A 27,600-nucleotide genomic window follows, 5' to 3' on the forward strand; every position below is an offset into this window, starting at 1 on the left:
AGTGACAAAAAAAACACTTCTCTGTCCTTGCATTTATGGCAAATATAAAACACAACACGTAAAGTGCTGGTCCCATGTTTCATGAGGTGAAATAAAAGATCCCAGAATTGTCTATGTTTACAACCCTGTTAGTGAGTATTTCTCCTTTGCCAAGATATTCCATCCACCTGACAGGTGTGGCATATCAAGAAGCTAATTAAACAGCATATTCATGACACAGGTGCAACTTSTGCTGGGGACAATAAAAGGCAACTAAAATGTGCAGTTTTGTCACAATGCTACAGATGTCTAAACTATTGAGGGAGAATGCAATTGGCATGCTGACTGCAGGACTGTCCAGCAGAGCTGTTGCCAGAGAATTTAATGTTAATTTCTCTACCATAAACTGCCTTCACTGAACTTTATGCAAACTGCCTCACAACTGCAGATCACGTGTATGGCGTCGTGTGGGCGAGCAGTTTGCTGATGTCAACGTTGTGAACCGAGTGCCCTATGGTGGCAGTGGGGTTATGGTATGAGCAGGCATAAGCTACAGACAACAAACACAATTGCATTTTATCTATGGCAATTTGAATGCAGAGATACCGTGACAAGCGGGCCATTCCCCACTGTCGTGCCATTCATCCACCGCCATCAACTCATGTTACAGCATTATAATGCTGGTCATATTATTAACAAATCCTTATGCTTTATGCAAAACTTTAGATTTTTTACAATTTATGAGCCCATTAATGTAAAGTAACATGGGCATATTGTTAAGATATATTCATGTTTTATTCAGAACTGAGAGGTTGTAGCAATTGAATAAATCAATACCAAATAATCAATTGCAATGTACAATTAACTGCAATGGGAAATTAATAATTAGAACTACAATTAGAAATAAAACAAAGTATCACATTTTAACTAGTCAATTATGAAAAGGTGACCTAGTAACAATACCCTCACATCTGGCCTAGGCCTATATCTCTCATATGTTTTTCACTCTAAAACATGCGCGCCAAAAAATACTCACCAAATCTCTCCCATGGGCACACGCTCTGCCAGCCAGTCAAGTGGATCTCGACAGGCATTGTAATAGTTAAAAAATAGGTTTGGAATACTGCAGTTTGCAATGCTGCCTATAASACTTAACGTGCTGTTCCCATCATCTCGCTCACTTAAAAAATATGTATTGTGCTAGGCCCGTTGTATAAATGGAGTTATGTGCCAATTTGCATATATTCCTCCAAGAAAACACGCGGAACCTTTAAAAAATTGAGCCAATGTCACAAATTGACCAAATTGTTGATAGAAAGAMACGTGTGATAGCATGACTAGAGGGAATGGCTGTGGGTGTGTGCATTACATGTCAGGCCCACCCACCTCTGTCCTGCAGTGATGGTGACATTCTCCTGGGGGAGTGGCATGGAGACCACACTGGAGGCTGTGAAGATCTTGGTCTCTGACAGCTAGAGAGAGAGAGAGAGAGCGCAAGATGAGCAATTAAAGTATAAAAAAATAAATATAACAGAAAAAAAATCAAATAGACAAACTCGTATCTGTTAGATGTGTGACCTATTCCGATAAGGGTAACTAGTGGAGCACAAATATCAAAGTAAACAGAACCTAGGCCTAGATTTATTTATTTTCATCTTCCCTTGACATTTATACTTACTTTCACACACCAGCTTGCTGAGCGGGCCCTAGCGAAGCCAGCAACTTGTGTAAAGTGCGAGTAGTTATATTCTTCCACAATATATTTTGTATTCATTTACAGACCATTTTACATTTTATTTAGAGTGTATAGACAGACGGCCTAAGGTCCGGACCGACAAATTTGTTTTCTGATTGTAGAGAAAAATTAGCGGGCACGAGACTAAAATGTGGGACTTCGAAATGCCCATCTGACGCTATCGGGAATTTATCAGCCTCCATATGTGGTCTTAGCAAATTGTCTGACCTGCTGTATAACTATGCTCAATTTGAATTACTGACAATGATTTTAAATCTAGATTGGTTAATGCTAGTATCGGATGGGCTGAAAGATATTTGTACTGAGCTAAATCTAACTCAGCTGATAACTAAACACAGAATAATATCTATAAGGAGGATTTTTCATACAAAATCTAAAATTTTTACAGCCAATTGGATATTTACCAATGAGATTAGTGACCACTACCTAAAATCCCACGCATTACTACAAAAGAGACTAAGAAAAATCCCAMGCATTACTACAAAAGAGACGAAGAACTTTAATATGCAGTTTTATGTCTGAGCTGGGGTTAAGTGACTGAGGGATTGTCAACCAGCATCGACTCAGATCATGCCCTTAATTGTTTTATTTCCCTGTTTAACTCTGTTGCAGATAAACATGTCATACAAAAAAAACGAAGGGTTAAAGACTGATGTAATCCTTGGTTAACGCATGAATTGTGATAACATCCTTTTGTTAACTGAAGCTAGAATACCTCAAATGCCGACCGTATTACCTCCCAAGAGAATTCACTTCGGTTATAGTCACAGCCGTGTATATCCCCCATCAAGCCAATACCACGAAGGCACTCAAAGAACTTCACTGAACTYTATGCAAACTGGAAACCACATATCCTGAGGCAGCATTTATTGTAGCTGGGGATTGAAACAAAGCAAATTTGAGGAAAAAGGATGCCGAAATTCAAACACATTGACTATAGTACTTGCGCTGGAAAAACTTTGGACCACGGCTACTCAACTTTTCAAAATGCCTACAAGTCCCTCCCTTCGGCAAATCTGATCACGAGTCCATTTTGCTCCTCCCTTCCTATAGGCAGAAACTCAAACAGGAAATACCCGTGCTAAGGTCTATTCAACTCTGATCTGACCAATCGGAATCCACGCTTCAAGATTGTTTTGATCATGCAGACTGGGATATGTTCTGGGTAGCCTCCGAGAATAACATCGACTAATACACTGATACAGTGACTGAGTTCATCGGGAAGTGTTTCGGAGAAGTTGTACCCAGTGTGACTTAAAACCTACCCAAACCAGAAACAAATAGCAGCAAAACTGAATTATTGTTTAATTCTTTCCTCCGTATCGGGAATCAAACATGCAAAACGTCAGTACAGAGACAAAGTGGAGTCRCATCTCAACAGCGAGACAGGGTCTACAGACAATCAGACTACAAATGGAAAACCAGCCACGTCGAGGACACCAACGTTTTGCTTCCGGACAAACTAAACACCTTTGGCCGCGTTGATAACACAGTGCCACCGACGTGGCCCGCTACTACCAAGGACTGTGGGCTCTCCTCCGTGGCCGACGTGAGTAAGACATTTAAGTGCGTAAACCCTCGCAAGGCTGCCGGCCCAGACGGCATCCCTAGCCGCGTCCTCAGAGCATGCGTAGACCAGCTGGCTGGAGTGTTTCATAATCAATCTCTCCCTATTCCAGTCTGCTGTTCCCACTTTCTTCAAGATGTCCACCATTGTTCCTGTACCCAAGAAWGCAAATGTAACTGAACTAAAACTACTATCACCCCGTAGCACTCGCTTCTGTCATCATGAAGAACTTTGAGAGGCTATTCAAGGATCATACCACCGCTACTGTCCCMGACACCCTAGACCCACTTCAATTTGCTTCAACTGCCCCAAGAGCCAGAGACTATGCAATCGCCATCACACTGCCCGATCCAATATGGACAAGAGGAATACCCATGTAAGAATGCGTTTCATTGACTATAGCTCAGCATTCAACACCATAGTAACCTCCAAGATCATCACTAGGCTCGGGGACCTGGGTCTGAACCCGGCCCTGTGCGACTGGGACTTCCTGAAAGTCCGCACCCAGGTGTTGAAGGCTGGAAACGAGCTTCAAGTTTCTCGGCGTACACATCACTGATATGAAATGGTCCACCCACACAGACAAGGCGGCGCAACAGCGCCTCTTCAACACGAGGCTGCTGAAGAAATTTGGCTTGGYCCCTAAACTTTTACAGATGCACAATTGAGAACATCCTGTCGGGCTCTATCACCACCTTGCACGGCAACTGCAYTGCCCACAACTGCAGGACTCTACAAAGGGTGGTGCAATCTGAACCAACGCATCACCAGGGGCACATGCCTGGCCTCCAGGAAACCTACAGCACCCAATGTCACAAAAAGGGCAAAAATATCACAAAAAGGACATCAACCACCCGAACCACAGCCTATTCACCCCGCTATCATCCAGGTGCATCAAATCTGGGACCGAGAGACTGAAAAACAGCAGGCTGTTAACTTCTTTGGGACAGGGGGGCAGTATTGAGTAGCTTGGATAAAAAGGTGCCCAGAGTAAACTGCCTGCTACTCAGTCCTAAAAGCTAGAATATGCATATAATTAGTAGATTTGGATAGAAAACACTCTGMAGTTTCTAAAACTGTTTGAATGATGTATGTGAGTATAACAGAACTCATGGCAGGCAAAAACCTGATTAAAGATTTCAACCAGAAAGTGGAAAATCTGAGGTTTGTAGTTTTTCAACTCTTTGCCTATCCAAGATACAGTGGAAATGGGGTGATATTGCACTTCCTAAGGCTTCCRCTAGATGTCAACAGTCTTTAGAACCTTGTTTGATGATTCTACTGTGAAGGAGGGGGGAATGGGAGCTGAATGAGTCAGGTCTGCCAGAGTGGCATGAGCTGGTATCGCACGTTCACGTGAGAGGTAGCTTGCGTTCCATTGCAATTCTACAGACAAAGGAATTCTCCGGTTGGAACATTATTGAAGATTTATGATAAAAACATCCTAAAGATTGATTCTATACTTTGTTTGACATGTTTCTACGAACTGTAATATGACTTTGTCTGAACTTTTGCCTGGACCTGCMCGCGCATCGTGAGTTTGGATKGTGTACTAAACGCGCTAACAAAAAGGAGGTATTTGGACATAAATGGACGCTTGCTTCCCACATATCCCAGAGAGGTTAAAAGACCATCACTAGCCAGCTTCCACTGAGTTATGTAACCCTGCACCTTAGAGACTGCTGCCCTATATATACACAAACTTGGAATCACTGGCCCCTTTAATAACGGATCACTAGTCACTTTAATGTTTAAATACTGCTTTACTCGTCTCATATGTATATACTGTATTCTATTCTACTGTATTTTAGTCAATGCCACTCCAACATTGTTCAATCTAATATTTATATTTCTTGAATCCATTCTTTTACATGTGTGTTGTGAACTGTTAGATCCTAGCTCCAACAGTGCAGTAGTAACAAGCATTTCACAACATCCACAATAACATATGCTAAATATGTGTATGTGACCAATACAATTGTATTTTCCTGAGAAATTACAGAGAAACTATTTTGTTAAGGCTAGATTGCCAGTCCTTGAGACGTTTGAGAAATAGATGTCTCTCCCTGGTTAAAAAAAGCCAAATTAACACATGAATTGAATTACGTATCAGAGTGGTAGTAATCCAGACAACTTCTAGAAAGTGTTCAAATCTTTGAAACAAAACTCCACCCCCTTATTGACCCGGCAGGTTCTGAAATTTCTGATGCTTTTAATAACCATTTTGCTTCAGCTAGCCACCTGTTTGAAAGGATAATCTCTGAAAATTAATCTCATCCCAGGATGAGGGAGTCCTTTAGTCACCTCAGAACAGATTGTAGAGAATGATGCACTGACTCCATACTTTATTTTCATTTGAACCCTTTGATCATCTATGATGTGCTAAGAGCATTGCTAAAAACACAGGGGCTGATTCACTTGATCCCTTCCAACTGCAGCCCTCTGCCCCACTTATTGCAGAACCCCTGACCTATATTTTTAACTTGACAAACGTTTTTTGGTGTTATCCCTTAGATCTGGAAAGCAGCACGTCCTCCCCTTACATAGAGATACTTCTGACTTAAATGCCATTCAATTTCCAGATTATCTTGCCTTTCCAATGTTTAAGAATCCCTTACTACCTTTCAGCTAAGAACTTTAAATTCACTATATTCTGAATGTGCACCAATCTGGTTTTAGACCTGGACATAGCAGTTTCAGCTGCTATGGTTTAAGATGCATTCAATTGGTTGGATCAAAAATAATTGTGCTACCTTATTTGCGATTTAGATTAAAACACGTGGGTTAACTTTTGGAATCATGGAAATGGAATGTGTATTATAATTCTATAGTTAGAATATAAATAGTGGGCACTTTGAATACAGTATTTGACATGACAATGAAGGAAAATGCCATGGACGAGTTATTGTGAGAGGGTAGGAACCAAAATGATGTTCAGTGTTTCCTAGGTGATCCTATAATCTTTGGCTACATTAAATCTTTATTCATGATACGCCTATTCCTCTTTGATTTAGAAGATAGTTGCACAAACATGCTGAAGTAGCAGAGTAAACAAAAAAAATGGACATTACACACGGCGTATCACATTTAACAAACCAAACATTCAAATACCGTTACAGAAGGTAAAGTAAAAACCCAAACCGGTCCATGCATAAATACCGGTATATTGTAAAATACGGTATACCGCCCAGCCCTAATTGAGTGTAGTGGATGCATCATGTTATGGGTATGCATGTGATCATTAAGGACAGGGGAGTTTTTCCCAGGATAAAAAAAAAAGAAATAGAATGGAGCTAAGCACATGCAAAATCCTACAGGATATCCTGTCTCAGTCTGCTTTCCACCAGGCACTGGGAGATTAATTCACTACTCAGTAGGTCAAGAACCTCAAAACACAAGGCTAAATCTACACTGGAGTTGCTTACCAAGAAGACAGTCAATGTTCCTGAGTGGCTGAGTTACATTTTGGACTTAAATCTACGGCAAGACCTGCACATGATTGCCTAGCAATGATCAACAACCAATTTGACAGAGCTTGAAGAATTAAAAAAATAATAAAATGGGCAAATGTTGCACAATCCTGGTGTGGAAAGCTCTTAGAGAGGATTACCCAGAAAGACTCACAGCTGTAATTGCTGCCAAAGGTGTTCTACCAAGTATTGACTCAGGGGGATGAATACTTATGTAAGTGAGATATCTGTATTTCCTTTTCAAAACATGTTGTCACTGTCATTACAGGGTAATGTATGTAGATGGGTGAGAGAAAAAAATCAATTTTGAACCATTTTGAATTCAGGCTGTAAAAAAGTCAAGGTGTATGAATACTTTGAGGGTGCTATATGCAGAAACATACAATGTGATTTGTCATCATTTTTACGGTCAAAAGATGAGTCAAAATACGAAATACATCAATCATTAAGTCATACATCAAATAGGCACACCACCAAATCAATAAATAGGCATAGTGAAAAGGTACTCACATCCTCATTCCAGTCCTCAGTACCCCACTCTTCTGTCGCGCTCCTCCAGGCACCTATAGGAATGTRGAGGGGGAAAAATTTGTGAGTAATAGGTTTCAAACCAACCAGGCGTCAAACAAAAGAAAGGATGGCGGTTCAATCTTACAAGGGGCAGAGTCAAACTTGGGTTGGTAATTTGTCCCCTCTCCTCCTGCAGAGTACTCAATCCCTACAAAAAGGAGAAGTGAAAGGTGAGACATGTAAGATTACAGAGGGGCATACTACGTACCGGGTTTGAGGTGTTAGCGAGTTAACTTTGGTCAACTGAGTTTAACTCGGGATAAGCTGGACCATGAAAATAGCTCACCTTTAACCCAAGTACATTTCTATGGCAACGAATCCTTCAGAACTAACTTGCTCCAGGGCAGACTAACTTCATTTATTTAGAATGAAGCGTGAGCTGCGYGTTGAGCAATGAAATCAGATTCCCTCCCACTTGCTAAGAATTTGTCATCATCCCCTTCATTTGAGAAAGACTGATTAAATATTTTATTACCCAAATGTTTAAAAAATAATGTTAAAATAGTGTAACGGTACACATATTCGTAGCAAACAGTTCGATAAGGGGACTTCGGTTCAGCCTGTGAAACCAAATGAATATTAAAAAAACAGATCCACCCCTTTATGAGTCACAAGCGCGCAACTGACACTTAAGGAGACAGTGTCATGGTGCGTTAGTAACCAAGTGGAAATTTACCACATATGACATGAGAAAGATCCACTTGAACGGCCCTCAAACTGGTAATTACTAGTGGGAAACTAGGCTATCATCCACTTCTCCCATATGGTGACCTCTGAAGTCACCTACTAAGGAAATGGCCACTAGAAGAACAGTTTTAGCAGTTAATACAACAAAATATATATAACCATCTATTAATGTGTTTTAACTCATTTGTTTACACATATGATAGCTGTAGTTTTAGTTTCTTTGACACCAAATGGTTTCTCAACGAGTTACAATCATGAATGCATTCAACTTGTATTTACAACTTCACAACAATTTTGAAAGCTGAACATTGTGAATGGCATTTAATTTTCACGCTGTACCAAAACGTGACCCTAAAACCGCAATACATACAGAACCGTTACACCCCTATTAAAATACCTATCACATTACACATTTAGTAATAGAATGCACTTGAAACTTCACACAGTAAAACTTAACTAAAATGATTTTATCGATAGGGTTGGGGAAAAGATGCTTCTTGATAAGTACACCAAAGACTATTAACGATAAGTCATAAAATAAAGACGACACTTCTAAAAGCCTATTTCACACCATAGCCAGAATGGTCTCAATTAAGAGTTCAACTAGCCACATGCACGCCCATTACAAGCCTGCTAGAGTTAGCAGCAGGCGGACGAGCAATATTCACCGTCGTAGTACAGATGAAGTCTGAGCTGGAATGTTAAGCTAACTGAAGCTGGCTAGCTTAAGAAAACCCTGAGTTAGAGCTAGCTTGCATCGTAGTATACCCCTCAAATCATTCCCAAGACGAGCAAATTAAGTCAGACCCCATAGAGTTAGCAGTTACTAACAACTAGACCACACCTCCACCTAAACCTTTGTGTTTTTGGACTAGGCACTAGCTTGGTTTCTTAATGGTTCCTTCCTTTGGCTCTAGATAAACTAGATGGACTTTCCACCATCTTGCAGAGATATATGAAGTGTCTAGGCTGGGTGGATTTGGACTGGGGCTGAGCAGTAGCTGGGTTCCTTACTGGGTCCTTCCTCTGGCTCCAGGTTTCCCGTGTTGTTCCAGGTGCTTCCCCCGCTGTAGCTCTCCTCTGTCTGGGTCGGCTCAGCGTAGTCCGCCGGGTTGAACGTTCTACAAAAGAGAAGAAGCCGTGGTTTTGAGCACAACCCCTTCCTATGCGTCTACCAACTGGAATATTTGACTGGGGTGAGATATACTGTAAAGGAGGAAGTAAGTAGGCAGCGAGATCGAGGAAGTGATTGAGGTGATCTGATGTTTAGCAGTTAGACAACATTCATCTGAGAAATCTCAGGATGACAGATTCAAAAATACTGAAGGAGGACAACCAAGGAATGGGAAAATAATCCAGGCAGTGCCTTATTTTTCCTCAACTCTTTCTCTGGCACTGTGCGATGGCAAAAAACATAACGTCTTTCAACCCATCATTTCACAGCAACGCTTCAGAGACAATTATAGAAAAGCACGCATCCTTAAAATAACTGTTCTCTTGCTTCTTTCAGGCTCAGGCACACAAGTTGTACAGTGCAGTACAACCTAGTGCAGTACAGTAGATGGACTTCAGCCATTTTCAGGATCTGACTGGAATTCAGACTATTCATGTTTGACTAGCTCCMAGTGAGAACCAACGATAACAGGGGTGCTGTAGATTGGCAGGGAGGGACTCTTGATTGAACCACTGGTCACGCCCATTTAATAGTATTTAAATACCGTATCCCCGACATAGAAACATCAGAATAAGCTACTACTGTAGATTGTATTTTAGTTTAGCTTGTGTACATTCCCCAGCGTAGAGATGTATAGATTCAATGTTGATACTGCTACAGTGCTATTTGGGTTATTAATTGGATTCGTCCTGCCGTTCTTGATTTATTGCACCCCCCCTATACATTGATATTTGACAGCATTGTTAAGATAAGCATTTCAACGCACTGTTATAACACCTGCCAAACTGTGTAAGCGACCAATAAACGTTCATTTGATTTCTTATGGGGCTTGTGTGAACAGGTTTACCCTCGATGTTCAATAGACAGCTGTCATTTAATTCCATATCGTGTTACCAGGGTGCACGACATTGGTTTCATCTGCCCTGATACCCTGTGTGTCTAGCTCCATCCTTCCCTCTCTCGTGGCATTTGGCAGAATGATCCCCCCAACAGATAGCAAGATTGACACACTGACACACCAGTGGCGGTGCACTCACCTCTCATCTCCTGAAAAATCATATCTGGGCCCCTTATCAATCTGGCTTTAGAGGAAAAACAACAGCAACGATTACAAGCAGCACAACGGGGACAGATGGGGATGCAGTGTGTGGTTTTAGACTTCATTATTTTACAGAGGAATGTAGGGAAATCACATGCATGGACAAGTCACTACACTCACACTTCTGCAACACACATCTGTCAACACTGCATTGTTGGGGCAGTGTCACTTTCTATAGGTGTAGTTGGGTAGAATAAAAAAGGGGAAAACATGGCTGCCAAACAAACACTCAAACTGAAGACTGTGTTCCATAAGTAACAATAATTGCATTATGATCAGGAGAGGAAGCACAGTTAAAACCAACAGAACACAMTCATGCAAACACAGGCGCCCAAAGGCCACAAGAGCAGCAGCGGAAGCAACACACCCGAAGAGGGACATGTTGGGGACAACGCAACACAAACTGCCTGGCTGTCAGTCTGTGTAAGCCTATGGCGCTGGCTCACTCACGCTCCAGGTTAGTCACTATCAGAACAAGCCAAACTTACGCACAAGTACAGCCAACGCATTGGCCCTCTCCTCTAACGTATCCCTATTAACACTGTAGAATAACATTAAAAGATAATTTCAACTTGTTAAAATGARAGCACTGATGCAGTTGAAGTAGCCATTAAAACACAATTTTCACATTTTATGATCAGTTAATCTTATGTTCCACAAACCAGGTGCTTCAGACATAAAAATCACCATTAATTATTGCAAAGGGATGAAATTAACATGCAGGTTCATCTTTGAGGAAGCGTTTTAACCTGCTGCACCCCTGGGAAAGAGCCCACACTAGCAGAGCCCACTCACCTAAACCCCACAAAGCCTGGTCTTTGACAACCCTAGAAATAGTACTGTCATCTCACTGGGGCTTAATGCTAGCCCTAACACCTAGGAGGAATTATATAGCCAACTAAGTGTTAATTATAATTAAATACAAAGTGACATACAAGATAGCAATATGTCTAATGTAGAGTGAATTTGATACTACTCATTATCAAAGCCGGTATAAAGGGCTGCTTACAATCTCGTCACTGTGAGCCTCGTCAAATCAATAAAAAATATATAGTATATATGACATCTAGGGTGCTCAATGACCAGGATTGGGTAAGAGGCAATGCATACACAGACAGACAATACAAACACACAAACCGGTGCTCCATTCAACCCAAAGGGAAAGACAAGGAACAAGAACACACCATGTCAGAGACACTGAGAGCAGAACCCTATGTGCAACTATYTCAATGCCCAACCGTTGAGTTACATGTATGGTGTGGGGTCTACCAATATCGGACTTTAATGCAAATCCCATAGACAAAAGTGTACAGAGGTGGTCAGATTGWGTTACATAAGGGTTTATGTACAGCCCATTTCAACTTGATTTGGCCGATGTGTATTCTTAAAATGGCTTAAAATGGGCCAGGTCCTGCTCTCTGGTGACCATGGCAAAATGGAACAGACATTTTCCTCTGTGAGCAGCACAGGTGTTCACTTACCCCATGCCCTGCGCAGAAAAGCGGCCCCCTCGCCTGCCTCGCTCCCGTTCTCCCCCTAGAGAGGGACAGACAAGTTACACCACTGACCCAAAAAATACTACAGAAAATAGAATGCATTGTCCCTTGAGGAACATTTGCCGCCTTGAATGCACATTAAAATGGTATTGAGCCCACTAGAGAACGCATGGCTCTAGAATGCAACCATCTTGCGAACKTTTGACTTGGCTGAGTGTAAAACATTTAATTGGTCTAATTGGTGCAAGCTTCACATCGAGTGCATATAGGCCTCAAGTTTACTGTTAGATTATTAATACATGGCTACTAGCAGTAGGTATTATATTTAGAGTTAGCAATCTAACTCATGTGTTTTGAGTTTCTACTTTCTCAGGTAGTTGAATTAGCCCATGTGATATTAATGCACAGATGTATGCAAAGCAATCTCTATTTTWAAAAAAGAAAGAAAAAAAGTGAATATTTGGAGCTCTATTTTGACAGTAACCGCCTAATTGTCAACCCAACATTTCTGACAATCACTAGAATAGGGTGCACATCAAAATATCTTGAATCATGCGCATTCCTGACAAAATCGTGGACTGGTGCCACCAACTGAAAAAGTTAGCAGCACCAGGGTAAAAGGTTCATCCGGAGCACTGGAATGCTATGACATCTGACACACTAGGAGGGGGGCATCAGCCTTAGTTTGTGTTGGGAACTTGTTTCAGGAGTCCAACCAACAGCTCTTGCCAACGATCAAGGGACTTACCTCTTCCTCTGCCCCTCCCCCTGTGGCCTCGCTCTGTGCCCCTGCCTGCTATCCCAGCAGCCTTTCCTCCATCCAGACCATTCTCCTGTACACGGACTGAGAGGAGATGGCGGGCGCATTAGAGGTAGTGAGGAAAAACAGAYGTGTGTGGAGTCAGAAATTACGGTTGAAGTTAGACATGTCTGTTCAGTCGCTACAATGGCAATTTTTCTTCCAGAAATCTAAGGAGAGAATGTTTGTAGCACACACTGTCCCCTCCATAACAAGGGCAGAAGCTACAAAGAGCCTATTTGTATGCCAGTGTCACGTCCCATGACCCTAAAGCAAAGGCATGTGATTTCTACTCACACTCTCGTCCCCTACTAGCCCCTCTACCCCTGCGTGGGGCACCACCTCGACGACGTGCCACGTCCCTCTCTACTCCCCTCTCCCGGTTCTCCTTTCCTTCTTCTCCGGTCTCAGCATGGCCAGGCTCCTTCTGACCGGACACTCCTTTCTTCTTCCCCACCATCTCCCAAGAGTCCTGAGGAGAGAGGTGAGGTGRCAGGGTTCAGTTTGATTATGTTACGGGARAATCCTAACTTCCACTTAGTGGAATTTTCACKTAGTCTCCCAATGACATGAATGCATACCAAAGTGAAAAATCCACTTTAAGTGGAAGTTAGGATTCTCCCTGTAATGAGCTGGATGGGTAACTTGGTTTACTCCCTCCGTCAACTACTAAGCCCGGACACAAAGGCCAAACTCACAGTATCTGGGCTACCTTCCAGCAACACGTTGATGGCTCTGTTGACATCCCCGTTGCAGTCATGCAGTGCAATCATAGACTCATCCTGGTCCTTGCCTGTAATGTCAATCAGCTGGACAGGGAAATGGATAAGAAACTTCGATGAGTATATTGCAACGTAGCCCTTTACCCTCATACGTGTTGAAAACTGCATATTTGGGCACTAATAAGCGCTTARAATTGGAACACAGTGGCTGTAAAGTAACATGATATAAAATGTCAGTGCAGTATYTGCGCTTCATAGCGCTGTATGGGTTTTGAMTGACCCTTTTTAACACCTCACACACAAATAACAAGTTGCCAACATCCCTCCCACTAAAATGGACAACTATTGTACATTTGGCCTCGTGAGTAGCACAGCAGTGCTTGAGGCATCACTACAGATTCGGGTTCGATCCCGGGCYGTGTCGCAGCCGGCTGCGACCGGGAGACCCATGAGGCGATGTACAATTGGCCCAGCATCGTCCGGGTTAGGCCGGCATGTTCTTGTCCCATCGCACTCCAGCGACTCCTTGTGGTGGGCTGGGTGCATGCAAGCTGACACTTCCCAATTGTATGGTGATTCCTCCGACACATTGGTGCGGCTGGCTTCTGGGTTAAGCGAACTTAGTGTAAAGAAGCAGTGCGGCTTGGCAGGGTCGTGTTTCGGAGAACGCATGGCTCTCGAACTTCACCTCTCCTGAATCCGTATGGGAGCTGCAGCGATGGTACAAGACTAATTACCGATTGGAAATCACAAAATTGGGGGTACATTTGAGAGGACTACGTATTTTGAAAGATGAGATGTTGAGGATTATAATAAATACGACATTGATGTCATACAAGCAAGTCAAACACCTGTGAAAGCCTAAAACCCAAAGACTATTGTATAACTTAGTAAGTCATGCTGGCAATAGAACAACCCTTCAAATGATGCCCACCTGAACCAGATATATTTTTTTAAATGGGCCATTTTTGGATTGTATAAATAATAGTGTTGGCTGGGATGTAGGGTTGTCCCCCAAACAAAACTACAAGTCTAGTTTCAACGGCACAGCTAGGAGAGCTAAACATTTATATATTGAGTCATAAGTGTTTTGTAATTACTTAGGAGAGGTGTATGGCCAACTTGAGACAGCAGTTAGTCCTCATTCAAACCACTAATTTTATTTGTCTTACGTTGCACTTAACCCACATTCCCCAGGAATATCCCTATGTTTCTGAACGTATCCAGAGCATATTACGATTTTATTAACAAATGCAAAATAAAATAAACTAATATTTGGAATAAGTCTTGTCAGGTGAACCTGTTGTGTCCAASTTGTCGAATAAATTTCACATAATCTTCAAACTGTTTAATTTCTACCATGCTTATGTATACAGTGCCCTCAGAACGTATTCAGACCGCTACTTTTCCCACATTTTGCTAGGTTACAGAATTATTCTAAAATGGATTCAATCGTTCCCCCCCCCCCCCTCAAAACCCCATAAAAGCAAAAACAGGTTCACGAAAATTTGCTCATTTATATGTAAAAAAATAAATAATAACATTTACATAAGCATTCAGACCCTTTACGTTGTTGAAGCACCTTTGGCAGCGATTACASCCTCGAGTCTTCTTGGGTATGACGCTACAAGCTTGGCACACCTGCATTTCGTGAGTTTYTCCCATTCTTCTCTGCAGATCCGCTCAAGCTCTGTCAGGTTGGATGGGAAGGGTTGCTGCACAGCAACATTTAGGTCTCTCCAGAGATGTTTGAYCGGGTTMTGGCTGGGCCACTCAAGGACATTCAGAGACTTGTCYCGAAGCCACTCCTGCGTGTGCTGTGGGTCTTTGTCCTGTTAGGTGAACCACAGCCCCAGTCTGAGCGCTCTGGATTAGGTTTTCATCAAGGATCTCTGTACTTTGCTTCGTTCATCTTTCCCTCGATCCTGACTGGTCTTCTAGTCCCTGCCGCTGAAAAACATCCCCACAGAATGATGCTGCTGCCACCATGCTTCACCGCAAGGATGGTGCCAGGTTTACGCCAGAYATGACGTGGCATTCAGGCCAGAGTTCAATCTTGGTTTCATCAGACCAGAGAATCTTGTTTCTCATGGTCTGAGAGTCCTTTAGGTGCCTTTTGGCAAACTCCAAGCGGGCAGTCATGTGCCTTTTACTGAAGAGTGGCTTCCGTCTGGCCACTCTACCATAAAGGCCTAAATGGTGGAGTGCTGCAGAAATGGGAGAACCTTCCAGAAGAACAACCATCTCCACAGAGGTACTCTGGAGCTGTCAGAGTGACCATCGGGTTCTTGGTCACWTCCCTGACCAAGGCCATTCTCCACCGATTGCTCAGTTCGGCCAGATCTAGGAAGAGTCTTGGTGGTTCCAAACTTCTTCCATTTAAGAATGATGGAGGCCACTGTGTTCTTGGAGACCTTCAACGCTGCAGAAGTTCTTTGGTACCTTTCTCCAGATCTGTGACTTGACACAATCCTGTCTCGGAACTCAATGGACAATTCCTTCGACCTCATGGCTTGGTTTGTGCTCTGACATGCACTGTCAACTGTGGAACCTTATATAGACAGGTGTGTGCCTTTACAAATCATGTCCAAACAATTGAATTGACCACAGGTGGACTCCAGTCAAGTTGTAGAAACAAGGATGATCAACGGAAACAGGATGTACCTAAGCTCAATTAAGGGTCTAAATACTTATGTAAATACGTTTATTTTTTATTTTTATACATCTGCAAACATTTCTAAAAACCTGTTTTCGCTTTGTCAATATGGGGCATTGCGTGTAGACTAATTGAATAAAAAAAAGTGTTCCCAATTTTAGAATAAGCCTGTAACATAAAATGTGGAAAGTCAAGTGGTCGGAATAGTTCCAGTATGAAATGTATGATTTTCATATTTATTCAGTAAGAAACATTTCAATCTAGCCCTATCCAATTCCCACAAGTGCAAAGGGTTATGGAATATTTTTGACGCAATTATACTTTAAGCTCTARCTACCAGACCAGAGAAAAAGCGTCAGGAGAGGCTAGGACACTTCTAGATCTCTATGAATGTACACTAATGTAACGGTTCTCCCTTCAGGCAGCAAAAAGGGTCTAAAAGTGCACTGGGATGCCATGTTCTCKCTCACCTGCTTAACTTTTTCTTCAAAATCAGCATCATTGTGGTCCGAAATCATCTGCGCGAGTCGGATYTGCTCAGCAGTGGCCTGTGTAGAGAAGGGTGGAACATCAACTTCTGAGTGACCACAAATAGCCTTTAAAATAGTGGATCATGTCATCAAATGTAAAAAAATAAAATAAAATGTTTAACTAGGCAAGTCAGTTAAGAACAAATTCTTATTTACAGTGACAGCCTACCAGGGAACAGTGGGTTAACTGCCTTGTTCAGGGGCAGAACGACAGATTTTTACCTTGTCAGCACGGAGACTCGATCAAGCAACCTTTCGGGTACTGGCCCAACGCTCTAAACACTAGGCTACCTGCTGCCCCACAAATGACAGGCATTTATCCACCCATTAAGTATTGGTTAGGTACGGGGTTGGGGAGTAACAGATTACAAAAGCAACAGTAACTAATCAGTTACCAGCAAAAGTATTGTAATCAGATAGTAATCATACTATTGAAAAACTTTGAGTATTACTTTTAAAGTCAGAAAGGGTGCATAATTGTTGTTGTTTTTTTAAATGTAGACACTTGTTTTCCTAATGACATTCAAATCAGCATTGAAAAAAAAGGCGCACGTTTAAGTTTGTTCCACCCGAGCGAGTCTGACCACAAGTCAGAGACCACTATGATGACACACAAAATGGGTTTGATGGATCGCGGTAAAAGAGCAGGAATAAGCTGTCTTCCAATGGTGCGACTGCTGTCGGCATACAAAGATTATTCAACTTGAATAAACGCTTGGAGGTAAGGATGACAGCAGTGGTGTAGTCCACGGTGATACGGAAATCACTTATTATTGATATCTACATAGCGCATTGATGTGAATCACACTGCTGCTCTCTCATTCAGCTATTTGCACCTTACAGATTGTGGATGGCTGTTAACAAATCTAATTGTGTATTTCAACACAATAAATAGTTKAATTCAAGAATTTTAAGCTGCCTATAAATCATTGTTTTTGAAACCAGTGGACAGCCAGTGAAAAATGCACTCTTGCAACAGCTGCATAGTGAGAATCCGAGCCTATGGAATAAAAGGCTTTTATTGCTGAATCTAAATCATGGTGATATGAAAAATCCTTAGGCCTAAGGGACACATGCTCAAATTTGCACACTATTGATAGACTTAAAAAAGGGGCAATCTGTAGTTAATACATCCATTTTTGGACTTAACACACACACACACTACCAGTCAAAAGTAGACACTGCATTTATGGTAAACGCTGAATGTTGACTCAATCAGAAATGGCAATCTGTAACAATTCAGCGTCATAAAATTCCACAGGTGGGTGATTCAGACAACATAAAATCGTCCAGAACTCAAGTGTTTTCCACTAGCGCCGGCTTTTCGGCTAAACAGCTGACTACTCATTTTCAGCCAGCTACTTTTTTCACTAACTAGTCGATTATTTTCAATGCACTAATCAGAAAAGTCTGCAGAGCCCTCTGCTGCTAGAATGCACAATACGCATCTTCTAGTGATCTACTGATATGACAGGTGCCGCCCTGTCAGTCACAAAGAGAGCGATGACAGGGAAGCAATGCTGGTTTGACAGTCTACAGTCTGTCCTGCCTCCCGGTACATGTGGCTGGTTGTAGTCTAATTTCTTTACACAGAGGTTGGGGAGAGCATGATACTTCATCTGCAAGTAAAATTAAGACTTTACAGTACAACAATTCTACTCACATATGCACCTACAAATAGGTGTGAACCGAAAAAATTATGACCAAGAGTGTGCAAGTTGTGATTTGTAGCTACATTACATGACCAAAAGGTATGTGGACACCTGCTCATTACAAAATYATGGGCATTAATATGGAGTTGGTCCCCCCTATGCTGCTATAACAGCCCGTACTCTTCTGGGAAGGCTTTCCAYTAAATGTTGGATCATTGCTGCGGGRACTTGCTTCCATTCAGCCACAAGAGSATTAGTGAGGTCAGGCAYCGATGTTGGGCGATTAGGCAACATTAGCATTAGGCTCAGTCGGCATTCCAATTCATCCCAAAAAGGTGTTCGATGGGGTTGAGGTCAGGGCTCTGTGCAGGCCAGTTAAGTTCTTCCACACCAAATCGACAAAACATTTCTGTATGGACCTCGCTTTGTGCACAGAGGCATTGTCATGCTGAAACAAGAAAAGGCCTTCCCCAAWCTGTTGCCAAAGATCAAGCACAGATTTGTCTAGAATGTCATTGTATGCTTTAGCATTAATATTTCCTTTCACTGGGCCCAAACCATGAAACAGCCCCAGACCATTATTCCTCCTCCACCAAACTTTACAGTTCGCACTATCCAGTCGGGCATCCACCAAACTGATTCATCCGTCAGACTGCCAGAGGGTGAAGMATGATTCATCACTCCAGAGAACGMGTTTCCACTGATCCAGAGACCAACGGCGGCGAGCTTTAAACCACTCCAGCTAACGCTTGGCATTGCGCATGGTGATTAAAGACATGAGTGCGGCTGCTCATGAAAACCCACTTCATGAAGCTCCTGACGAATAGTTATCGTGCCAACGTTGCTTCCAGAGGCAGTTTGGAACTTAGTAGTGAGTGTTGCAACCAAGAACAGATGTTTTTTTTACGCGCTACATGCTTAAGCACTCCCGTTCTGTGAGCTTGTGTGGCACCACGCTGCGGCTGAGCCGTTGTTGCTCCTGGATGTTTCCAATTCAAAATAACAGCACTTACAGTTGATTGGGGCTCTAGCAGGGCATACATTTGATGAACTCACTTGTTGGAAAGGTGGCGTCCTATGACGGTACCACGTTGAAAGTCACTGAGCTCTTCAGTAAGGCTATTCTACTGTCAAYGTTGTCTGAGGATTGCATGGCTGTGTGCTTGATTTCATACTCAACAGGTGTGGCCGAAACAGCAGAATCCACAAATTTTAAGGGGTGTCCACATACTTTTGTAMATAGTGTTAGTTTATTTATTAGTGTAGCAACATTAWTTTTTACATAATATAACCATATACAATTTTACTATCACATGCCTTCAAGTGATGGACTGTGCCATCCCCGTGGCCTCCGCAATGAATTAGTCCACTGAGACAGGCGCGAATCAGACATGTGCACCATGAAAAGAAAAATATAAACTGCGACTGCTTGACTAAAGAAATTCAGTCGACCAACAGCCTATCGACCAATCSACTAAATACAGTCATCTCTAGTATTTACATTGTTATGTTGACAAGGTTGGTTGATTTTTAATGTTAGTTTGAGTCTGCTGCTTCAACTGATAGTGAAGAGATGCTGTCTACTACTAGTCAGATCCAAAATCTCACACCGTCTCTTGATAACTTGAGTGGCACTGTTAACTTGGTAACCTCCCGCCCTTAAAGTGGCAGATAAAAATTGTCTGCCACTAAAATCTGATAATGTAGTTAAGAGACTTGGGTGACATTTAAATAGAGGAATATATCACATTACTCCCTACTAATATATATTTTTTAATAGAAAAAATAAGCATGCTTTTGTAAAAACAAACATAAGTAAATATATCAAATAAATATTTTGGCTGGTAAAATAAATAAAAATAGGAGTGGCTGGTAGATTTCTCCATCTACTTGCCACAGTGGCTGGTGGACCAAAGAGTTCACTTTAGACCCTGGAAACAAAGAATCAGCTGTTGGGTCAATGTGCGTGGTAACTAAGTGCATGACATCCTGTGTGGGCAGAAGGGTCGAGGGCGAGGTACCAACCTGAGGTCTCTGCTTGTGCTGTGTCTGGCCTGTCTGCGTCTGCTGCTCCCAACTGCCGCAGGCTCGGTTTCCGCCCACCGACGTCATCATTTACAGTATATACAAATAACAGTATTTACAAAGGAATAACACCTGAGAAAGAAAGTTGGGAGAGAGGTTCAACGTCAAATTACCATTTGGAAAATCCAACTGACACTGAAACCATGCATTTTTGGTGGTTCACAGTGAAACAAATTAGTAAGGTAGGGTTTGGGAACATCACCACGGATTTAAGTGTAAATTATTCACTGATTACAGAATKAATATTGTAAAGTACGACCAGGGTTAGTTATAAAACTAGTTGGTAAGACTGCTTATAACAGTTTCGCAGTTCCTGAGAATCAGTGGCTTAAATAACCTATAAATGAGTGTGGCCTGGTAACAATGAAGAAATATTTTGATTATCAATAGCAATTGTTAACGCACATATTTCACATGATGTGAGGGAGCAAATGTACTAGCTAGAAAAACAGTACACCCCCCAAAAAACATGGTGTTTAACCCCAGAACTGGGAATAGAGCATAGATAGTAATATCGTAAAGGCCAAGGGCCCGGATCCCAAAAGCTTAAGTTCATCGTTAAAACGTTCTTAGGAGCATCGTTAAATACACTGGTTTCCCAAAACCATAATAATTAACAATGCACTTGAAAAATGCTTGTAATCTAAACGCCTGCCTCAGACCACTCGTAGAACAGCTAAGTGCATCAGATGCATTTTTACACTCCTGCGTCAATTACTTTAACAAGGAAGACCAAGACCTAGGTCTCTTTTACAAATTCCCCCTGTATACACACCACACACACACACACAGTGCATTTAAAAAGTATTCAGACCCCTTCCTCCACATTTTGTTACATTACAGCCTTAGTGTAAAATTTATTTTAGAATTCTCATCTACACAATACTCCATAATGACAAAGTGAAAACAGGTTAAGAAATGTTTGCAAATGTATAAAAACAAATGAAGAAAATGTACATAAGTATTAGGACCCTTGCTATGAAACTTGAAATTGAGCTCAGGCGCATCCTTTTTTCATTAATCATCCTTGAGATGCTTCTACAACTTGATTGGCGTCCACTAGTTTGGACATGATTTGGAAAGGTACACACCTGTCTATATAAGGTCCCACAATTGACAGTACATTTCAGAGCAAAAACCAAGCCACGAGGTCGAAAGAATTGTCCGTAGAGCTCTGAGAGTAGTGTTGAGGCACAGATCTGGGTAAGGGTACCAAATATCTGCAGCAATTTCTGCAGTCCCCAACACAGTGGCCTCCATTTTTAAATGGAAGAAGTTTGGAACTACCAAGGCTCTTCCTAGAGCTGACCACCCAGCTGAAGATTAGTTTTTTTATTTCACCAGGTAGGCCAGTTGAGAACAAGTTCTCATTTACAACTGCAACCTGGCCAAGAAAAGAAAGCAGTGCGACACAAACAGAGTTACACATGGAATAAACACACRTACAGTCAATAACAATAGAAAGTCTATATACAGTGTGCAAATGGCGTGAGGTGGTAAGGCAATAAATAGGCCATAGTAGCGAAGTAATTACAATTTAGAAAATTAAGAATGGAGTGATAGATGTGCAGATGATGTGCAAGTAGAAATACTGGTGTGCAAAAAAGTATATATAAACAAYATGGGGATGAGGTAGGTAGCTGGATGGGCCATTTACAAATRRGCTGTGTACAGCTGCAGCGATCGGTAAGCTGCTCAGATAGCCGATGCTTAAAGTTAGTGAGGGCGATAYAAGTCTCCAACTTCAGCGATTTTTGCAATTCGTTCCAGTCATTGGCAGCAGAGAAATGGAAGGAAAGGCGGCCAAAGGAGGTGTTAGCTTTGGGCATGACCAGTGAGATATACCTGCTGGAGCACATGCCAAGGGTGAGTGTTGTTATGGTGACAAGTGAGCTGAGATAAGGCGGAGCATTACCTAGCAAAGACTGATAAATGACCTGGAGCCAGTGGGTCTGGCGACGAATATGTAGCGAGGGCCAGCTGACGAGAACATACAGGTCGCAGTGGTGGGTGGTATATGGGGCTTTGATGACAAATTGGATGGCACTGTGATAGAACGCATCCAATTTGCTGAGTAGAGTGTTGGAAGCTATTTTGTAAATAATAGTGGATTCTAGTCGTGTTAGTGAAGAGTCCGGGAGKATTCTGCTGTGTAGCCGAGTGATCATACGGTCCACTGAGCAGGCCGGGAGATGGGCCTGGCTCAAGGCTAGCTTCGGGCTGGGCCACTCGGTGGCAGCTAGCTAGCTGTGATGATCTGGAGTAACGATCCAAAGCTTAGGGCAGGAATCCGGTGTTGTAGTGGAGAAAAACATTAGGATATGCTCAGGGTTGACGTGCTGAGCAGACAGGCAGGTTGGCAAGCATTATCCAGGCTAAAAGCGGCTGGTATCTGTGCTAAAAGGTAAAGGCCGCTACCAGTGGCTAACAATGACTAAATAGCTAGTAGATAATTAGCTGGTTAGCTTCTGATGGCTAGCTTCTGATGGCGGTTCTGGCTATAAGGTCTAAAAATAGCAGATCCGTATCATATTGGGTGAGGCGGGTTGCCGGAAGGTATATTTAATTTAAAAAATGTTAAGAGATTGAAAATATATTGAAATATATACAAAAAAGACAATACAAAATGTACACGTGAGACCGACAAACAACGTCTGCACTGCTACGCCATTTTGGAATCAACTGRGCAATGGGGGAGAAGAACTTTGGCCAGGGAGGTGAACAAGAACCCGAAGKTAACTGACAGAGCTCCAGAGTTCCTCTGTGGAGATGGGAGAATCTACCGRWARGACAACCCATCTCCGCAGCACTCCACCAATCAGGCCTTTATGGTAGAGTGGTCAGACAGAAGCCACTCAGTTAAAAGGCACATGACCGTCCTCTTGGAGTTTGCCCAAAGGCACCAAAAGAAAACAAGATTCTCTGGTCTGATGAAACCAAGATTTAACTATTTTGCCTAAATGCCCAGTGTCACGTCTGAAGGAAACCTAGCWCCATCTCTACGGTGAAGCACGGTTGTGGCAGCATCATGCTGTGGGGATGTTTTTCAGYGGCAAGGACTGGGRGACTAGTCAGGATCAAGGGAAAGATGAACAGAGGAAAGTACAGAGAGAACCTTGATGAAAACCAGCTCCAGAGCACTCAAGACCTCAAACTGGGGCAAAGGTTCACCTTCCAACAGGACAACAACCCTAAGCATACAGCCAAGACAACGCAGGAGTGCCTTCGRGACAAGTCAATGGCATTGAGTGGTCCAGCCAGAGCCCGGAMTTGAACCCAATCKAACATCTGGATAGACCTGAAAATAGCTGCGTAGCAACGCTCTCCATCCAACCTGACAGAGCTCGAGAAGATCTGCGGAGAAGAATTGGAGAAACTCCCCAAATACAGGTGTGCCAAGCTTGTATCGTAACACCCAAGAAGACTCGAGGCTGTAATCGCTGCCAAAGGTGCTTAAACAAAGTACAGAGTAAAAAGGGTCTGAAAACATAATGTGTTAGAATCCTTAGCAAATTTATAACAACCTTTTTTGCTTTGTCATTAGTGTGTGTAGATTGAGGGGGATTWATTTTTTTAGAATACGACTGTAATGTAACAAAATGTGGAAAAAGTCAAGGAATCTGAATASTTTCYGTATGTATGCATGTACGGAGCATTATGTATTTTCAGTTTAAWTCACGTTTTCAAGTACTGGTGACAAAWAATGCATTCCGATTATTGCACAGATTGTAAACGGACACCTATGATGTTTGTAAAATACTTATTTGAACGTTGTACTGATAATAATGAGCTAATGCTAAGCTATTTGCCAGCTATGCCATGTTTGTTGACATTATACAATGCATTCTGGGTGTCACGTAAATGTCTGTCAGACCAACGATGTTATGCGTAAACTCCCGGAAGGGAATGAAGTTAAGTGAAYGATCGTAGACGACACACCCCCTAAAAACATGCATACTGCAAACAGACCAAACTCATCTTGTCTCCTCTTATCTTTGGTTAACACGAAAAAACAAACATCCAAAGTCTGATTAATTTAGATWTCTAGAAAGTTTTTTACTCAACAATATTGATCAATGGTAAGCTCACCTGCAATGTGTTTAATTATAAACAGTTAGTGCTATTAGCTAATTCATATTGTGGTTTCTGTCAGCCGAGAGTTATCTAAATATGACCGCTTGTGTTACGTGAATCTTTCCTCAGTTTGATCTAGGACAAATGTAGCCTACATTTTCCGGTTTGGATGATTGTGTATGCTGTCACTACTTCTGAGAATGTCTAAACATTGCATTCAAAAATAAACTGGTCACATTCAGGATATAACTTCGTAAGGAATATTTGTGTAAAAACAGTGTGGCCAGCTCAAATGCTGACCGTGGCGTCAATCAAAACTGGACGTTCTAAATAAGTCTTCTAATCACACCGGTTTGAGCGTATGCTGCAGGGACCACTGTAGAATGATCACACCCGCCTCCCGAGTGGCGCAACGGTCTAAGGCACTGCTAGAGGCGTCACTACAGACCCGGGTTTGATCCCAGGCTGTGTCGCAGCCGGCTGCGATCTGGAGACCCATGAGCCGGCGCACAATTGGCTCAGTGTCGTCCGAGTAGGGGAGGGTTTGGCCAGCCGGGATATCCTTGTCCCATCGCGCTCTAGCGACTCCTTTTGGCAGGGCAGGCGCATGCATGCTGACCTCAGTCGCCAGTTGTACAGTTCATAATGCCATTTCATTTGTAGCTAGTGGTTATGTTAAGCCATACCTCGCGTATCTATTTTAATTCGAGTTTTTGTAGAAATAGGCGGGGTTTCTGACTGTGGCTGTTGTAATGACCTACCCAAAGAGATGGTTMACTAGGCTAGCGTTACCTAATTTTAAACAATGGTCCTAGCTRGCTAATTGGCCAACTAAAATTATATACCTAGCTAGGTAACGTAAACTCGTACATCGCCTTGGTCCGTACAATTGTCCTTATTTTAGCGCCCCAAAAACGTAATACTTCCAGATCAACTGTAATGTCAATACCATTTTAAGCACAATTTCTCCCCTTTCCAACAAAATCGATTACATGACCTAAACACTGCCCGTTTCTGCATAATTCAAGYAGGCAATGAGCCATATCGGGTCTTTGTAAAAATGGCGGGTGGGGAAGCGAAACTAATGCGTGGTAGTGAGAAGGACAGATGTTGTGTGGGAAAATTGCTTTTTTTCACTCGATCTGTCCAACTGATCACCTCTAAAATGTAAATAAAACACTATAAAGARTTTATATAATGTGTCATTACATACCTATTTGAAGGTTTGTGTCGAATTTGAWTCGGGTTTTTAGGGCGGTGCTAAAGTGATCTTAGAAGTAAACAGCGGCTTTGAGAATGATGATCGCATGCAATGACGACGAAAAAAATGACTAGGTATCCCCCTTACCCCCGTCACTGTCCATTTCTTGTTTTTAAACGATGAGAGAAGTGCTACACCTGGTGGAGAGAGATTGTAAGACAGAAATAGTTGCTTTATKCATGCTGTACGTTACGACATGACACCGCAAGATGTAACGGAGGGTCAGTTTTTTCAACTTTTCTCCAATACTATAGAKCCATTACCATGTCGATCAACGCATGAATAGAAACCTAGTTCACACCCCCGATTKTGAAGTCAACACAGTCCCATTAGTTTTCTTAGTAGCCTCGTTTGAATGTCGCGGTTACGCACATTTGTACGGAATGGGGTGAGTTTACGTTAGGTTTAGTATATCCAAATAGGGTCCAATGAAATTTGAGTTAGCGAATTAGTTAGCTACTTTAGCTAATAATGATCTGGCAAATGACATTTATTTGGCACACATTTGCTGGGAGGCTAACTAACAAGATAATGTAGCTACTATGGTTGCTTGTTAGCTGAGGCTAGCTAACAAGCTACTGTAACTACTATGGTAACTTGTTAGCGAACTAAYTTAGCAGATTGTAATGGCGTCCACTAGCGAACGATGCAATACACACATCGCTCTGGATTTGACATCCACAACATGGTTTTATTTTGCTAACGATAGCTAGCGATTTGTCTCTAGCTAAGGTACATAACGTTACATAAACTCCATGAATATTATTTGACCACAACCATTAACTAACTAACGTCAGGTCCTTCAATAAATATAATATGCTTCATAAACATAACATTGTCCAAATGTTAGCGAACTAAGAAGTCATTTTTAGGGAACATCCATCCAGCCTGGTCGAAGTTGTCGATGAGATTCCGTTCTTCTCAACCTCATGGCGAAGAGAAGATAGCTAGCTAGATTGTTGCAAATCATYACTTTTAGCCTAACTGGCAAACATGGTTACTAGTAAGGCATATTAGTGAGCCCACAAACGCATAGGCCGCACATTAACGTGGTAACTAACTCACAAATCACTATAAAGTTGCACTATGCAGCACCAKCAAATGCGCCTCCGTTGGGAACGCTACCGATGTCTGTTTATATAAACACGACACCGAGGCTCTAGGTAGGCCCGTAGGCCCAAAATAAAGAAAATAAATAACAAGCGATACTGACCAGAAACCCAGATGAATGTCAGATATTCTGCTATAAAACCGACCAAGCGGTCTCTCTGTCGACCTCCTAATCGGATTTCGACGAAATGAAACCTCAAATCCCAAAAATAATACACTTATATGAGGAATTATGCCGAACCGACTCGCGCAGACAATAAGCGAGAGACTCGGCATTTACCTGTGTCTTTTCCACTTTGACACCGCAGATGGCTCCGTCACGTGGTTGACAGGGCGCTTCAATGTAACTARACCCTCGACACGTGATCACCCATCTCTAAAAAAAAAAAAAAAATGCATATAAAATGTATATCAAATAAATAAACAAACTTTAGAATATTWATAGTGATTTCCTATCCTAGATTGTCAGATTTATCAGACTGGATGTTTAGCAGGACCACTRTAAGCTGCACTACAGTGACAGTGTCTAAGGAGTGTGCCAGGTAACCTCGATTTTATWTAAAAAGTAATTATTGGCATGCTAGTCGCCCTGAATGCTATTAAGACTAGATTGTAATTATCTTGTAAACCTATTGGGGACCACTGTCCAATTCACAATATGTGATGAGTTGAGTATAGCTGCGGGGCKTACAAGTCYGAATTTCTTATTGCCTCATTTTCTAGACATCAATGTTCAGCAACATTTTTAGACGACACTGCAAAGTACACGCCATATGCACACATAGCTGTGGGGCTTACAATACCCGAATTTCATATAATTTTCAAGACATCAAAGTAGGAATAGAACAAATATCTGAATATAACTTTAAATTAAATAAATCAATGTAGGCCACAGCAGAACACAAATATGAGA

The 27,600-nt window shown here is 42.1% G+C and overlaps 1 protein-coding gene across 11 annotated transcripts in view; it reads right to left on the reverse strand.

The window, feature by feature from the left end:
- Positions 1–27,040, reverse strand: part of LOC111955295 (ubiquitin-associated protein 2-like) — a 49,715-nt gene extending 22,675 nt beyond the window's left edge. For 6 of the 11 annotated variants that reach the window (XM_023975487.2, XM_023975483.2, XM_070436099.1 and 3 more), the window contains exons 1-12: positions 26,791–26,985; positions 20,183–20,314; positions 16,446–16,523; positions 13,296–13,406; positions 12,895–13,069; positions 12,547–12,642; positions 11,784–11,838; positions 10,241–10,285; positions 9,044–9,150; positions 7,428–7,490; positions 7,283–7,335; positions 1,366–1,451 (exon numbers count right to left, since the gene is read on the reverse strand). In XM_023975487.2, coding sequence (XP_023831255.1) covers positions 1,366–1,451; positions 7,283–7,335; positions 7,428–7,490; positions 9,044–9,150; positions 10,241–10,285; positions 11,784–11,838; positions 12,547–12,642; positions 12,895–13,069; positions 13,296–13,406; positions 16,446–16,523; positions 20,183–20,272 — 959 coding nt within the window. In that variant the 5' untranslated portion in view covers positions 20,273–20,314; positions 26,791–26,985. Of the gene's footprint in view, positions 1–1,365; positions 1,452–7,282; positions 7,336–7,427; positions 7,491–9,043; positions 9,151–10,240; positions 10,286–11,783; positions 11,839–12,546; positions 12,643–12,894; positions 13,070–13,295; positions 13,407–16,445; positions 16,524–20,182; positions 20,315–25,664; positions 25,737–26,790 lie in introns of those variants that run through there. The other 5 variants (XM_023975489.2, XM_070436100.1, XM_070436097.1 and 2 more) reach the window with 3 other exon arrangements.
- Between the last annotated feature and the right edge of the window lie 560 nt (positions 27,041–27,600).

The sequence above is a fragment of the Salvelinus sp. IW2-2015 genome, linkage group LG30 (assembly GCF_002910315.2).
Source record: "Salvelinus sp. IW2-2015 linkage group LG30, ASM291031v2, whole genome shotgun sequence".
Lineage (NCBI taxonomy): Eukaryota > Metazoa > Chordata > Actinopteri > Salmoniformes > Salmonidae > Salvelinus > Salvelinus sp. IW2-2015.